Below are 17,279 nucleotides of genomic sequence, written 5' to 3' on the forward strand. Positions count from 1 at the left end.
GCCTGTCTCTGTGAAACCACTAATCCTTCTTGTCCTCTCTCCTCCTGCCTGCCTTCCGATGGAAATAAGCTCAGAAACCTCTCCACTTCCCAGCTCAGCCAGCCACAGAGCAGCACACTGGTTCAAATGTTACCCTTTCCTCTGGCATATCCAGGCATAGTGGCTCAACCAGACATGAACCTACTGCCTGCCAAATCTGAGTTCTTGAATACACATTTTCTCCAGTCAGATATTGGTCAAAGTTTTCAGCCAACTCTTATCCAGAGCTGAAGAAAATGGCCTTTCCTTTCTAATAGCCTGTAGATTTGTTTGGACCACATGTCTGTTTCTGTAGCATTTGGTGCATGTCCTCAAGCCTGGAGCTAAGTGTGCCACATTCTACGCAAGCGAAGAAACGGCAGGATGGCTGGACACTTCTCCCAGCAATTCTGCACCAAGACAAAATAAAACTGGAAACATAAGCTCTTTGAATGTTCCCCTCTCCTTGTTGAAAATCTCTCTTAAGGTGTTTTATCCAAAGATTTTTATGGAAATAAATTTTGTGTTGGAAACTTACTATTTGCTGTAGAGGAAACATTGTGTAAAGCAGGCCATCAACTATGTTTTAGTATTGACATTTCAAAAAGGCCTCATAGCTCCCATGCCACCATCCCATGCCCATCCAGTCCAGTCTCCATTCAGCCACCAAAGGGATTTTCCTAAAATGCAATTCTGATGCTGACTCTATCCTGATTTAAAGGCTTCAGGGGCTCCAAACCCCTTATATGACAAGTCTAACTCCTCCACACTTCCTACCAGTTTCCTTAGGATTCAGCACTGCCTACCTGTGAAGGGACCCCTCAACCCCCGAGCTTCCACGTCATGCTCTGGCAATGCCACATTGCTCAGTGGAACCCATCATGGCATTTCATGCATCCACACCTTTGCACACATTCTTCCCTCATCGTGGCTTGCCCTGCCAACCCTTTCATTCTACTGGAAAATTTCTCTTTGTTTTAAAACCCTAACAGCCATTGCTTCTCTCAGGGTTTATCTGGTCCCCAAGATAGTTAATTGTTGCTTCCTTATGCCACCTTGGTACCCTTGCCTGTTTTGCAATTTGTCTATACACCTCCTATGCTCATGAACTTCTTGAGGGCAGGAACTATGCCTATCCTCATGCCTGGCCCTTGGCTTGACCCAAGCTCAATTCATGTTTTTGGAATGCATGAGGAATGAACCAACTGATAGGTTTCATCTATCAATAGAAAGTGGGCCATGGCATAAATTCCAAAAATAATGCTGCAGCAAGACTCCATCCAACATTTCCACTAAGTGAGGCCTCATTGTCAAGGGAATAAAGAGAGTGTGTTGAATGCAGAAGCAATCAACATCACTCCTGAGGTACAACTCGCACACGAATTGCTGCATCAGAGGTCGTGTTCACCATTCTCACAACATTGTTTGCCACTTATTATTCTAGTCATAATGATGGCTCTCTTTCAATGTCAGCATAATGCCTGGTGCTCGGTGGATCCTTAACAAATGCCACGAGAGGATAAATGAATGTGAAATATACTTTTTAAAAGAAGGCATCAAGGGATTGGCTTTTAAAGGCATTTCCCATATGACAGATTTTTCTGAGGCATCAGTGGGTTGTCCCTCCTAAAATCTGACCCAATCAGGAAGTAGAACACAGATGGAGCCTGGGGTAGCAGTTAGGAATCTGCACTAGAGAGACACAGTGTCGGGTTTACCTTGGTACTAGGTCAGTTTCCTTCCTTCTCGAGAAATAGCCAACTATGGATGGTATTTCCTGCCCCGACCAGAAGGCTCTTGCCTATCCTTTGTCAGAGGCACACAGTAGCATCACCACAGTCCACATTGACCAGGAACTTCAAGTGCACTGATGACGATGAGCAGAGGGAGTTCCCTACCTTTGCTTCAAGTGCTAACATTATGCAATGGAGACCAGTCATAGAGACAAGTCCTGGATGAAAACCACCTCCCCTGAGGATTAAAGTTGTCTGGTCACCATAGCTGTTAAGAGCAAAGGCTCTGGACTCAGATTGACCTGGATTCAAATCCAGAATACAGATCTTTCTAGCCAAGTCAGCTGGGACAAGTCAATTATCTTTTTAGGGGGTCAATTTCCTCACCCACAAAATGGGAATGATCTTACCCACCTCAAAGGATTACTGTAAGGGTTAAAGGATGTAATGTATGTGAAGCCTGCACAGTGTCTATAGATAGTAAGTGCTCAAAAGTGGGAAACTATGATTAAGAACTTTCAAAAATATTTTCACAATAGTCAGATGAAAAGGAAAAATATTCTTTCAAGACACTGTGCTTTTAAGAGAATGGATTGTCTAATTTTTAGGAGCCAACAATGCTCATTAATCAATGCCCCACAGAAGAACATGAGAAGACAGTGGTGGCATTTAAAACGATAACTGTGGCCATTACCAGGCCCCAGGATGGACAGATAGGGACAGGGACAGGGACACCCAGCATTTCTCTGAGAGCTGGTGTAAAAGGATTAATCCTGAAGGGCTCATTTCTGATTCTCCTCTGCTGGACCTAGAGTGACTCAGAGTTGGAACCTCAGAGGGTGCAAATCAAGGTGCCAAGAGTAAGATGCCAGTTTCGGTCTGTAAGCAAGTGTTTCTGGGGGTGAGGGAAGGTCAGGGGACACCTTACTGCTGGACAGGAGTGAGGCAGGTACAGTGCATTGCTCCAGGTGTCATGCAAAGCTAGAAAGTCATAGCATTCCCTCTGTTGTTTTGATCCTCCTTATACAACCCAAAGCCAACAGAGGATTTCAACTTCCCCAAATTTCTACCCTGAGCATTAAACAACTTTTTCCTATGCTAAATTTGGTTTCAGTTTTGAAGTGCCTGAGACGCACAATACAAAGGGGTCAGGTTCCTGGCCTCTTATGTTGATGAAACCATCCCCAGTCCTCAGCTTACATGGCTTGCCTTTATGCCTGCCACCTCTTACAGCTCTTCCATCCATCATTCAAGAGGTTCCATGAAGAAAGCTCAGGGTTAATGTGTGGGGAAGTACAAGCTAAGCCATCAGCCCTTGGGAACAAAGATTACTTTCTGTTGGAGGGGTCAATTTGGCTGGTTGCTTTGAGCAGCAGGGCAGGGACCCAAAGTGGAAAAGAGAAGAGATTTTTAAATGTAGAGATAGCTCCATCTGCAGGAGATTGGATTCCTGCGAAGAAATGGACCTTACTCAGGGGAAGCCTCGACCTGTCTGATTTAGTCTGAGCCTGTAAGAGATCACGGCCCATTTCTGGCCTTCTTGCTCTAGGCTCAGATTGGTGGGCAGCATCCAAACAAAGGCGGCCCACAACTAGGCAGTGTTGTGTAGCAGAAGGAGCACTGGACTGGAAGTCAGGAGACCTGAATTCGAGTGCAGGCTCTGCCGCTAACTAGCTGTGTGACCGTTGGCAAGTCACCTGATTTCTCTGGGGCAACGGTAAAACGAAGGGTTGGTCGGGCGATCTCTAAGTTCCCCTTCCGAGTGTGGTCCAGGGTCCTATTCTATCCCTCCTTGGCCCTGTGCTTGCAGGGACAGAGATGGGAGAAGGGAAGGGGAGGAGAGAGAGGAGGCAGGAGGGAGCCCACGAGTGTCGTGAATCAGGACTCCACTTTCTCCTTCTTTTTGCTCTTTTTCAGGAAGGAGGGGGTTCGGAATTTCTTTTTCTTCTTTGAGGGAGACTTGGAAGGTGAGCCCTCTGGGGACATGGGGCCGCTGGTGACCGACTCGGTTTTGTCCTTAGAGGTATCAACATCCGTGTCAGCACTGGTGGTCATCTGGCTCAGGCCTTTGCTGAGGATTTCCTCTGCCGTCTGCTCCTCCTCCCTCCCGTTGACCACCACCCCTTCCGGCTGGGTTGTTTCGGGCTCTGTGGTGGTGGCTTTGCTTGTTTCTGTCTTCTTAGTACCTTCTAGAAAAAGATCAGAAGATATGACCGTAAGATTTCATTCAGGTGACAGCTTCCACCTGGGGCTAACAGAACCATTTCTAGGGAATTCTATAAAGTCAATCCAGAGCGAGGGGAGGGCCAGCCTGATGTTGAGGGATGGCTTCCAGAGACAGATGGAAGGACTGGGTTCTGATCTGCACCCTCTTCCATGTGGCCTGTCCTGGGAACACCCCCTTGCAGGCCGGCAGCTCTGGGCTCTTGTCTATAAATTTAGATGGATATTAATGTCTGAATGTGGCAGGGGGCCCAGCTGGGGTCCAGCTCAGTTTTTGTAGGCAAGAAAGAAGAAACAGACACAGAGGAAGGAGAAGGCGTAAGGTGTACAGCTTGGTGGAGACATCTAAGACTTGTTGTAACCAGTTCAGATTCACCAATAAAAATATGGAAATTACATGTTCTCAAACCCATTTCATTTTCTACACCAGTGAGGAACTCCAAGAAATAAGGAGAATATCTTCCCAGTAGGCAGAGGGAGAGTGGAATTCCTTACATAACATGGACCCCGTATTTCCCAGACATGTTAGTCAAAACGGGAAGACCCCTGGTCAGCCCATTCTAGCAGCCACTGGGGCCCCCAGGTCTTTATTCCACCTGGGAATCTGTTGGGATCGCTGGCATATTCAAGGCCAGAGTTGCTCAGGCCCCAGAAACCAAACCCTCCTTCCACCCTTTCTCCCCCTCCCCACTCTCACTCAACCTTGCTTCCACGCAACCTTTCAGATGCCTGGATGGGGTGAGAGTCAGGGAGATTGTAAAACCACAGACTGAAAAGTAGAAAGCAAGGTAAATATCATCTGATGCCCCTCCTCCCTGCTGTACAGCTAAGAAGGCTGAAGAACGCAGTACCATGGTGGGTATACCTCGGCTTACCAACTTCCGGTTCAGTTTCTTCTCACCATGGGAACTGAAAGGAGTGTGTGTGAGTGAGCATGTGTGAGGGTGTGCAAGTGTGTGTGTGAGGGTGTGCAAGTATATGTGTGAGTGAGCGTGTGTGAGGGTGTGCAAGTGTGTTTGTGTGTGTGTGTGAGTGGGCAGGTTGTGTGTGGTGTGTGTGTGTAAGTTTGAGTATGCAAGTGAGTTTGCCATGAGTGTGTGTGACTGAGCATGAGTGTGTGATGTGTGTGGTGTGAGCATGTGCAAACCAGTGTGTGTGACAGTGAGTGGTATATGAGTGTGGGAGTGAGCGTCTACAAATGTCCTTGTGTGTGCAAGTGTGTGTGAGTACACATGAGCATATGCAAGGGCGTGAATGTGAGTAAGCATGTGACACACCTGTGTGGTGCGTGTGTGATGGGCACATATGAATGCAGTGTGTGTGTGTTGCCACATCACAAGAAGGAACCCGGTGTGCTGGGGTGTATGAGATCGTGGGTGATGCGGAAGGTATAGTCAGTGTTACAGAGAGAGTGAGTGAAGGACTCGGTATTAGGAAAAGCCTGGGATCCTAACAGGGGTGAAGTCTGGGGAAGTGCATGGTTATATGGAGGATGGGACAGAGTGGGGTAACTTGCGGACAGTTAGAGTGGACTAGTGAACTACCTGGGCCAGATCTCCCTGTAACAAAGTCTTCGTAACTCCTGACACTGCTAGGCAAGTCAAAGTGCCCCTCCAGACCACTGTGGAGCACCAGCTCCCTATTGGTACCAAAGACTTTGGCCACTGCTCCCAGTCTTCCCACTGCCCAGCCCATGTCCTGTCATCCTCATCCAGCCTCCTCTCCCGTTCTGCCACGTAATCCTGTGGCCATCACCTGGCAGTACTCTTGAGTGCCATAAACCAGGCTGGACACAACCATCTCTCTGTCCACTCTCCTATTCCCACTTCACCTGCTTTTTGCCATATCAAGCTGCCGGTCCCTGGACCTCTCACTGTCATCCCAGCCCGTTCCCCTCTGGAAGGCCCTTCACTCTCCTCTGCGTCCCCAGCCTTCACTCCATATAATGAATCAGCTTGAGTGTTACGTCTTCCTTCAAGTCTCTCCTGATCCTCATTCCCACTTCCAGGTAGTTTATCACTCCTTTCTTTCTGCCTCTGCTTTCTAAACTTCCATCCTAGCAACTTCAAAATGATCACGCATTTTTTTTTCCCCCCTGAGACGGAGTCTTGCTCTGTCACCCAGAGCTGGAGTGCAATGGCGGGATCTCAGATCACTGCAATCTCTGCCTCCCAGGTTCAAGCAATTCTCCTGCCTCAGCCTCCCAAGTAGCTGGGATTACAGGCGCCCACCACCACGCCCAGCTAATTTTTGTATTTTTAGTACAGATGGGATTTTGTCATGTTGGCCAGGATGGTCTCGAGCTCCTGACCTCTTGATCCACCCACCTCGGCCTCCCAAAGTGCTAGGATTACACGCGTGAGTCACTGCGTCCAGCCCACACTTGTTTTTTATGCCTATCTCCTCCCCCTTTTAAACTGAAATAAATTAGGGCAAAACTGTGTCTAATGACCTATGTTACTAGCTCACAGAAGGCACTAGAAAAGGTCTGTGGAGTCCATGAATGGTTGAAGGCATGAGCAAATAAATGAATATGTGGATGGATTTATTCTAACCAAGCTAATACCATCACCTAATCTTTTCTTGTCTATCCCAGCCTGAGCCTTCTAAGCTGAACTGGATCCATTCATGTAAATGAGCACCAGCCTTGAGTGCTAGCCTTTGTCTCCTGTACCTACTGCTCTGGTCTTCCCTCTCATCTTCCTTGGCTCTCCATGGCTCTGCAACTTCAACCTAGACCCTCACTGCAGGGCCTTCACTTGAATGACACATTAGGATGCATTTCTCAAGCTTGACCCTTGGCGCTGTCCTCTGAGATGGTTTGGGCACTTGCCTTCTAGCTCCATGAAGACAACTATGGATAAGAGGGGCTCCCACTTTCTGTCCAAGTGTCATTTCCTGCCTGGTAGCAACAAGTATCCTCGCTCCAATGGCATCCTTCAACCATGCCCCTCATCCGTGTCCCTTTGCCCATACCTGCTCTGCTGTCAACCTAAGCAACAGCCTCAGTCCCTGGTGTGTGTCTAGTTTAGGAGAGCAACACTCAAGGTTCTTCTCACCATGTAGAAAGTGGGGGCGACAGATAGTGCATCTGCCATGATTCAGAGAGGTTCCACATCATGAATTGTTTGAGGAGTCATGACACATGGAAAATGGGGATTAGAGGAGCCAGGTTCCTAACTAAGGTCATTACTCCCTCAACTACAGAGTCAGAGACCACTGGAGGGTTCCACTGGCCAAGAGAAGGGACAGGGCTCCAGAAATCAACATGTGTTAGGCCCCTGGAAAGTACTGAGGACAGGCTCTGATAGCCTAGACCCCTCCTCTGTCAACAGGTTGAAGACCAGGCTGGGAGAGGCCCCAGGAACTAGGGTCAGATGGGAACTCACCTTCTAGCCTCTTCTAAGAAGAACCTCTGACTTTGTCTCCTGAATGGGGGGAACTTGGAGCTCTGGGAATAGGGGATATTCTGGGAGTGAGTAGAGTGGGGCAGAAGTTGGAAAATGGGGGCTGTGTCCAACGATGGTGACTGGAAAGCTGGGGGAGAGACAGGAGGCATTGGGAGAACAGGTGGCAGGAGCAAGACTAGACTCGGAAGTCAGGGCCCACACCCAGACCCTGTGGGTTGGGAGACAAAGGACTAAAAGACTTCTAGAGGTTGGAAGAGGAGGGGGGCTTCTGTGGGAGGCGCAGAGCTGGTTTGGACACTCTGCCTCTCCAACTTGATTTCTCACTAGCCCACAGCCTCCAACCACTGGCTGTCTCTTGGCCACCAACGAACATGTGGTGGTTAATTTTAATGCGTCAACTTGACTGGCTAAGGGATGCCTACATAGTTGGTAAAACAATATTTCTGGGTGTGTCTGTGAGGGTGCTTCTAGAAGAGATCAGCATGTTTTGGGGGGGGGGATGGAATTTCGCTCAACCTCTGCCTCCTAGGTTCAAGCGATTCTCCTGCCTCAGCCTCCCGAGTAGCTGGGATTACAGGCACATGCCACCATGCTCAGCAAATTTTTGTATTTTTAGTACAGACAGAGTTTCACCATGTTGGCCAGGCTGATCTCAAACTCCTGACCTCAGGCGATCCATCAGCCTCAGCCTCCCAAAGTGCTGGGATTATAGACATGAACCACCGCGCCCGTCCAGGATTAGCATTTGAATCAGAAGTCTGAATATAGAAGATCTGCCCTCACCAACATGTTTGGACACCATCCAATCTGTTTAGGGCCCCGTCCAGGATTAGCATTTGAATCAGTAGTCTGAATATAGAAGATCTGCCCTCACCAACATGTTTGGACACCATCCAATCTGTTTAGGGCCCTCTCACATAGAACAAAAAGGTGGAAGAAGGGCAAATTCTCTCTGTTCTTGAGCCGGGACACCCATCTTCTCCTGCCCTCAGGCTTAGAGCTCCTGGTTCTCAGGCCTCAGGCTCAGACTGAGTTACACCACTGGCTGTCCTGTTCTCCAGCTTAGAGACAACATACTCTTCAGCCTCCACCATCACATGAGGCAATTCCCCTAGGGAGTCTCTTCTTATCCCTCTACATATCCTGTTGGTTCTGTTTCTCTGGAGAAGCCTAATACAGTCCCCTTCCAGGAATGCCAGCTCCCCCAGCTTCCTAGGCACCACCCCTGCACAACCCATTCCACTCCTCTCTGCCGCTCCAAGCATGACCCTATCCAAGGTCTGGCTCAAGCCACACTGTATCTGGACAGCCTCCCCTGACATTGGACAATGAGCTCACCTTCCTCTAAACCCACTGCTCATATATTCATTTTACACTTGCATGTGTCATTTATCTTTTTTTCTTTTGAGAGTCTATTCATCACCCAAGTACACTGTTCATGACAGAAACTCTGTCTTTTACTTCTCTGACAATCATCATGCAGCTCAGTGACAACATGTTCAAGCCATGTTTACTGCTGCTGATGTTTGTCAAGTGAGGCCAGATTGAAGGCTCAACAGAGGGTGCCTTGCATCAGCTCAGCAGCTGGGCTCTTCTGTGGCCGTGCACTGCGATAAAGACATGGAGAGGGAATATGGACCTTGCGTAACTGAAGGAGCAAGGCTGCCTTTCCTCCCTGGCCTGCTGACATCTCAGGCTCAAACACATGACCTCTTGCCTCAAGCCTCCCAGCTTTGAGAAGTCTTCTCTTTGCAGCAGAGAAGACACCAGTGGAGGGCCCAGAACCAGGATTTGCTGATGCACTTCTGAACACAAGGTCAATCTGACAGATCCTGACCTATATTCCAAATGCATGGAGAATTGGTCGCTGCCATGTACTGCTTTTATTTCCCTGTTGAAACGGCAGTGCCATACCATTGCATAGAGAGGTCATAGAGAGATTCATTAAAGACCTTGAAAAAAAAAAACATGTTCTATGTTGACACAAAGGCTGAGCACTCATGCAGCAACAGTCAAAAAGGCCCAAATGTGCTCAAAGAACAGAGCACAAAGGAAGAAGAGCAACAAGCTGAGCTGCCCATGGCTGACCATTGAGCTGGATGCTGGCCATGCAGAGAGGTTTGCAACAGAGTTTCTGTCTGGGTTTAAATTCTCAAACATCAGTGTCTGAAAGAATCACCCAGAGAGCTTGTAAAAATGCAGCTTCCTAGTGTTGTCCTCACAATAAACTGAAACAGAAGGTGGGCCAAGAAATAGATATTTTTAACAAGTCCCCAGGTAATTCTGATACAAAAGGCCCATTGGCCACACATTGAGAAACGTAAGTTTAGAATGCTATGTTTTCTGCGACTTTTACTTACCCCCAAACCTAGAGTACTGCTGATAAAAAAGAAAGTAGAGCTTCTCATAAATGGATGCAGTGGACTCTGTGCCTCCCATCCACTCACCACAGCTGGGATATAAATGTTCCTCTAAGTACTCAAATATACTTTCAGTATCTGGTACAGCTTGTGTGCACATATGACCCTAATGAACTATCCCTCCGGGTATCCACACTGAATCTGGGCTGGCCCTGTGGCTGGCAAAACCAATAGAATGCAGTAGAAGTGCCACAGAGCAGGCCTCAGGCCAAAGACTTAAGAAGGCCTAGCAACTTCTATTTTCACAGTTTTGGGAGCCTTATACCAAACATGTATAAAGTCCAATTACCCTGATGGAAAACATGTAGAGAGGCTGCATGGGTGGGCCCTGAGACCACACAGAGGGAGAGAGAGAGAGAGACAGAGACAGACAGACAGACAGACAGACAGACACCCAGTCATCTCAGTGTCCCAGCTGAGTCCAGCCTTCTAGCTGCCGCTGCTGAGGTACCAGTGCACCATCTTGGAAGTTCCAGCTTAGTCAAGCTCCCTACTGACTGTAGCCCTTCGCGGATATCACATCAATCAGAAATCATCCAGCTAGGCCGCATCAACCCCAGTCAACCCACAAAAGAACCAGTTTCCGTAATACTAGTTCTTATTCTTCACCATGACTTAACCAAATATTATTGCTGCATCACAAACCACCCTAAAACTTAGTGGCTTAAAACATCAAGTGCTGTATTAGCTCTTACAATTTGGAGAACATGGTAGATAAAAAGGACTAACTTACGTAAAGCATGTTACAAAGTACTTTTATATTCAGTAGCTCATTTTATCCTGACAACATGCTGTGGGTTAGGAAAGGCAAAGATTCATGTTATTCCCGTCCAGCAGTGTTTTTAAATGACTTCTTTGAGATGGCTACATTAGTTAGTGGCAGAACTAATCATGTGATATCAAATACAGGGCTATTTCTTTGCAGGCATAGCCAGTTGCCCTGAGGGTTCAGCAGAGGATAAGGTGAGCTGGGACAAGGTCCGACAGGAGCTAAAGAGAAGGTTATAGCACAGATGGCCAGATGCAAAGGCTCTCTTTGATGGCGAGCCTTCAAAGAGGCTGATGGGGTAGGAATCAGGTAGACAGATAAGGAGTGACACTGAAGTGACTCAGCATAAGAGGATTTGAGGTCATGGTAGCAAATGGTTGGAAAAAGCCATCCCCGATCTGATGGGTGGGCTAGATGTGAAACAGCAGAGACTTGCATAGCAGGTCAGCTCTGTCTGCCTAGGAGCTGGGCAAGCCTGTGAGCAGCCCGGCCAAGGCTTCGCACCAGGCTCCCCACCCAACTACAGCTTGTGTCCTCGTCATGCAGGGTCTGCTCCAAGGTGCCATGCTCCCCAGCTCTGTCTGTTACAGGAAGTGGGTTATGGGAAGTGTCTTCAAGACAACTCTTCTAACAACTCAACAGTGGGCCCCTCCAGGGGAAGAATGAAAAATCCTGCTATAGGGTGTAAAATGTCAGGCAGTGGGTAAACAGCTATCCCACCCACTGCACGCCCCTCCTGGCCCTTGTCCCACTCCTCCATGAGCCTCCTCTCCAGCCCTGGATTTCCTTCCTGCGGCTGGAACACATGTCCTAAAGACCCTAGCAGACCAGGCCCTCTATGCATCCTTATAACGCAGTTCAAGCTCTAGGCCAAAACCTAGATGAGGCAACAGGCTCCTTCAAGGTGCCCGTGCATTAGGAAGAGTGAGTGCCTGACAGCCACAAGCACTGTACCGCCGGGAGTGCCTGCGAGCTGGCCCTACTGCCTGCAAACTCTTGGGAGCTTATTGCTTCTGGGCGTGTGTGCTTGTGTGTTTGTGTATGTGTGTGGCCTATGTGTGTATATCCACATCTCCCATAGAGAAGCCTAATCCATGCATAGTGCATGTGTAATTGGCCATGAATTTTACAGCCAGGAAACTTCCCAAAGGCAGAGTTGTGAGTCGCAAAAGAAAAACATGGGGAGAAATCTATTTCTTTTGGGAAAAAAAAAAAATCCTCCCTCCCCCATTGCAAGGGTTGCGGTGAGTTAGTAAACAGCCTCTCTATACTTACTACAGAGACAAGTATTCAGAATCGGAGGAAACTCCTTTGATGAAGGCACAAATGGGAAGAGAAAGGAAGACATTGTGGAGACAGGTTGACAACACCACGGTGAGACACAATGAACACAACAGTTGGGGGACATCCGCTTGGGCTCTGGCCTCAAGCAGATGGGTTTCCTCTGGCAACGCTGCACATGAGGCAGTAGTTTGCTTGTGGAGGGAGCTCAGGGTTGGGGATTCTACTGGAATCCACATGTGTGGCCGTTCTATCCCAGAGGGAGAAGATTCCAATAGGCTACCATATTGCTGCTCTCTGGAGAGTAGGACGGCTCTGTCTGGTGGGGGTCTCCAGGGGACCTGGGATGGAGTGTTCATGCCCTGGAGTGATTCCAGGAGCTCAGTAAAGATACTTTTACGATTTAGGTGGCCAGGAACTATAATTCTTATCCACTTTATGTATATTATTAACCATAACCATAATAGCATCTTAAATTATTTAAGTCCTGCTTTTACTCTTTCAAAGTATGTTTTCACCTACATTTCCCTTATACATGTATGAAAAGGGAATATATTAGGAGCCCCATCTGACAGTCAACGAAACTGAGGCACAGAGATGCTATCTGATTTGCTAAAATTAGCAGTTATTACTAGTTAGCAGTTCAGCTGGGCCTAGAACTCAGTTCTTGAAGCTAGTATCTCTCTATTGAAGCTGTTTTCAACCTGGACCACACTTTAGAGATGTGAAAACTCCAGGCTGTACTCCTCAACCCACCTGACTCAAGTTCTGAGTTTTCCTTAACTCAGAAAAGCTGGGAGTGGGATCAAGCCTGTTAAAGCTCCCCAGGTGATTCCAATGTACCGCTAAGGTTGAGTATGACATCATTACCCTCACCTGGGAAATTCAGCCTCTCAGGCCACATCCCAGACTTAATGAGCGGAATCTTCAGTTTCACAAGATCCCCACACGGTCCCCATACACGTTAAAGTCTGAGAAAGGGGCTAGTGCATCTGGAAAGGCCTAACAGCCCCAGCCAGGTCTGAGTTGAGGTAAGGAGCCGGGGGCCACTTATTCTTCATTGCTTACACTGGGTTTAAGCTGCAAGGTGCAGTGTTACAGCTTGTGAGTGAAACAACGTGAAACTCGATAACCCCTATTTCTGATTCCCTAGAAATAGCAGAGGGGAAAGATTTTCAGATTAGGAGCAACACGGGTGGAAGGCAGGGCACCTTCCCAGCCTGCAGATGCACCCCTCTCCCTCCCTCCCAGCCTGCTCAGCTGGACTCACCCTCTAAAGACTTGGAAGGAGAGACTAAAGGGCTTTTCGTCTCTGCCTCCTTCACTGGGCTCTGCACCGGAGAAGCAGGTGCAGACTTTGCAGGTGAGCCAGGCTCTTCTGGGGCAGTTTCTTTCTCTCCTGAAAAAAACAGAAAACCACCTCAGGATAGAGGTCAAATAGAGAAGAGATAGTCAAGGAAATAAAGCCTTCTAAAAATTACTGTTTTCTATGTGGTCATCAATCCTTCTGGCTAATAATGAACTTTCTGGCTGAAGTTAGCTGCTCCCCCTAACCTTTTTAGATTTCTGCTACTTCCCTGGGAAGGCCAATGGGAGAGGGTGGAGTCATGTTTCCTTCATCGAAACACACCTACCAATATGTTACTCCAGATGTGGAGGACAACACTGCAGGAGAACTTGCACACGGCCGGACCAGAGCCTGGCTCTCATTCCTGTCCTGTCTCTGAAGAGAACCAGCCAGGAGCTTTATGTTGTGAGCACAGAGCACATCAACAGGTAAGAGGTGGACCCACAACCACCAACTCCCTTTATTTATTTTTTGCTGAATCCCCTTAAAAACACCCATGATTTCTTTGCATGTAACTATTGTTTAATTCATCAAATTTACATTTTCTGTCCAAGCAATCCCTAGGGATATAAAGCGCCATGTTCTTCTATTTGCTTTTCAGTTGGCACATTAGAGCTCCAAGTGAGCCAGCAAGGGATTTTTTGTTTTTGTTGTTGTTGTTTGAGACGGAGACTCCCTCTGTCACCCAGGCTGGAGTGCAGTGGTATGATCTCAGCTCACTGTAACCTCTGCCATCTGGGTTCAAGCAATTCTCCTGCCACAGCCTCCTGAGTGGCTGAGATTACAGGTGCGCACCACCATGCCTGGCTAATTTTTGTATTTTTAGTAGAGACGGGGTTTCACCATGTTGGCCAGACTGGTCTCGAACTCCTGACCTCAAGTGATCCACCCGCCTCAGCCTCCCAAAGTGCTGGGACTACAGGCCATGCCTGGCCAGCAAGGGTTTTTTTTAAGTGCCTGCTTTGTGTCCAGGAAGGTGGCTGACTTGGGATGAGGAGGGGAGATGGTGGAAAACCCTGCCTTGAGGGCGTGACAGTCTAGCCCGGTGGACACAACCAAAAGCTGAATTATGTGTCTCAGACCCCAAGTGGTCAGGAAGCAAAGAGAAGGGGCAGCTCAATTTGGATGGAATAGAGAGGGTGACAGGGTGGCCTTCCTAGCTGGAGAGGGGTTTGAGAGGAAGCCGGAAGTGTGGATGACTGACCAGGCTAGCCAGGAAGGGGAACCATGCCAGGAAGAGACAAAGGTAGGAACAAGGGCACATAAGCTACTGTGAGTGAATATTTGGGAGTCAACACGGAGAGATGGGCTTCACTCAAGATTCTGAAATAAACGAGTGAGAAAAAGACATAAAGGTGTCAGCTGGTGGAGGGTTTTGATTGCCAGGCTAAAAGGCTTATACTAGACCTGGTGGGAAATAATAATGATGACTATGATCATTATTATAGCTAAAACTGATCTGGTGTTTACTGGCCTAAGCCATACTTCTAGGCACTTCTCTAAGCACATTACAAGTATTAACTCCTTTATGAGAGGGTCAAGTGACATGAAGGAACCGAGTAACCGTCAGGAACAGAGCAATGAAGGGCATTTTTGCAATTAATGGAACTACGGTAGATATATTCTTTGATGATAAGCAGGAAGGTCCTCTCATGGTGGTCCTGAGCTCTCCCCTCCACCCTGGGGACTTATAAGCAAGGGTGCCTCAGGGTCATTTACCATCAAGTTCTAGTTTCTTCCTCTCCACCTCTTTCTTGTACTCCTCCAACTCCTGGTCAGTGAGTTGGCTGAAGGGGTTGGGCACCGTCTCCTCTGAATCATCTTTGGTATCCTCGTCGCCCTTGGACATCAGCTGGCTCTCTGTAGACTGAAAGTTAACCACAGAGGGTGTGTCGCTCTCTGAACGCCGCAGTTGGGGCGCAGGCCCCAGCTTCCTTTTAGATTCATGTGGCTGCAAGCGGTCTTGCTAGGGACAGCATGGCATGCAGCTCCTTGGAAACGGCTCAGGGCCTCAGGGTAGGGGTTGTTCATTCCTCCCCATTGCTACCTCACCCCTAGACCCAGATTTTTGCAACTGGCTGGATGAATATAGGGGGTCCACAGTCTGCCCCTGAAATAAAATCAAAGGATGCTCCCAAGCAGAAGGAAGACACACCTTTATTGCAATCCCTTCTATGGACACTTCCAAGCCATCACTATGCAAATACAGTTGGTGGCCCAAAGGCAGTCAGCCAAAGCCCAGCAAGCATAGCATTGGCTCAAGCAAGCTTCATGCCAGCCATTCCCCACCACTGCCCTCCCCGCCCGCCCCCACAGCAGTGCAAGCCACAACACACAGCATTAAGTTATATGCACAACACACAGCAGCTTCAGTGCTCTCAGTCCAAACTGTTAGTCCTGTTTCGCACACAGTCGTAAGTGACAAAGGGGCCAAGGTTCCTGAGTCTCAGATCTTCAACCTGCCTGTACCGCAGGTCCCTGCAGGGATAGTGGCAAAATCACTGGGTTTTGCCACTTCTGTGGAGCCCCTGGCTCCAAGGAGCTGACCAGCCGGCCCTTGCATAAGCTTCAGGAATTCTTTGACCCCTCCAGCCCAAGATAGGGACTAAAATTCAGACTCCACAGCCCTTTTTCCTAATTCGGCATCCTCATCTTGGCCTTTGAGGACGCAGCACTCTGAAGCTGAGGAGCAAAGAGAGTGAAGCCAAAGGGAGGTGAGCCTGGAGCCTGCCAGTCCTCCCTGCCCTGGCCCACCAGGTCTTCTGGCCCCTGGGCCCCTTCCAAAAGGGAGGCCACAGCAGGCCTAATGTAGGGAATCACGGAGTCAACCGAGAATCCAAGACCAAAAACCCAAGAAGAGGGACTCTGAGAAGAGCACTTGGTATACATGGCAGGGGAGATTTTTGTTTGTTTTTTAAGTTTTGCTTATTGTACTAAACTCTCACCTCCCCCCAGAACATGGCTATTTCTATCCTTGACCCTACGGGATGTTCAGTGTTCCCCATCTTGGCTGAGTTGGGGTTGAGGGGAGGAAGGTGTGATGATGCAACTTTCGCACTTCTCCTGCCAACGGGCACCCACCCTGTGGGCTGCAGTCTTGATCTGAAATCACTGCATCACCACAATTTGCCCTGTAGAGAGGAACATTTCCTGTATTTCCCCGAGTTTTACTGCTAAGGAAAATGTCATGTCCATTGCTACCTTGCAAGGAGCAGCGGTGATTTCAAACACATGTCAGAATTCTGAACTTCACCCATTTTGCTAAGCACTAGACAAAACACTGTTCTATCTCAAGCACAAAAACAATGACAATACTTTCTAACTCAATGTGGGTTTGTGTGGGCAATCTTGTCCCTTCCCATCCTATAGGAGCATAGGTCTTGTCTTCATGCCCCCTCTCTATGGGTACATGATCATTTTCCCAGAGCTCTGGCTGGATGACATCATACCAGGCACAGAGGTCAGAGACACTCAGGGCTGGGCACACCTGGGAGTCTCCAGCCCCAAGCCTGTGAGTCCCCACTTGATGGGGTAGTAAGGGAGGACAGAGTGGAGTTCCATGGCAGGAGGTACGGAAGCTGGCCGCATCACTCCTGTGGGCAGGCTGGGCTGCTGTTCCCCTGCCCAGTGCCCACCAGGGCCATCAGACATTGTCCTCCCTGGTCCTCACAGCACCCCTGTGAGGTGGGCCTCCATTCTGCAGCAAGAGCACCAGCACCCAAGATCACAGGGGAAGGTGGGTATGAGGACTCAAGGGTCCTGCAGCCCAGCCCCAGGCACAGAAGACCCCGAAGGCAAACATGTTTCCCCGCCAGTCAGGGGCAGCCTCTGCTGTACCGGGCTTCGGCTCTTCTCGGCAATGACACTCGCCAGGAGCTGGGACTGAGGTCCCGCTGACTTCACATCTTGTCGGTTTTGTTCTCGAATCTGTGTGGAAAGGGGAGAGGGAGAGTGAGCTGGCTGTTCGGGATCAGCGTGGAGTTTGGGAGGGGGCATACTGGTGTGCCTGGGGTCTGGAAAGGTCCTCCAGCGGTGTGAGAGCCTGTCTTCTATCATAATGCAATCCTTGCAGTCTAA

The 17,279-nt window shown here is 48.8% G+C and overlaps 1 protein-coding gene across 1 annotated transcript in view; it reads right to left on the reverse strand.

Annotated features, from left to right (window-relative positions):
- Nucleotides 1–509: 509 nt before the first annotated feature.
- Nucleotides 510–17,279, reverse strand: part of ADD2 (adducin 2) — a 109,850-nt gene continuing 93,080 nt past the window's right edge. The window contains 4 exon segments of the mRNA XM_025354038.1: nt 510–3,940; nt 13,125–13,253; nt 14,922–15,069; nt 17,040–17,129. Coding sequence (XP_025209823.1) covers nt 3,630–3,940; nt 13,125–13,253; nt 14,922–15,069; nt 17,040–17,129 — 678 coding nt within the window. The 3' untranslated portion in view covers nt 510–3,629.

This window comes from Theropithecus gelada, chromosome 13 (assembly GCF_003255815.1).
Source record: "Theropithecus gelada isolate Dixy chromosome 13, Tgel_1.0, whole genome shotgun sequence".
Classification (NCBI taxonomy): Eukaryota; Metazoa; Chordata; class Mammalia; order Primates; family Cercopithecidae; genus Theropithecus; species Theropithecus gelada.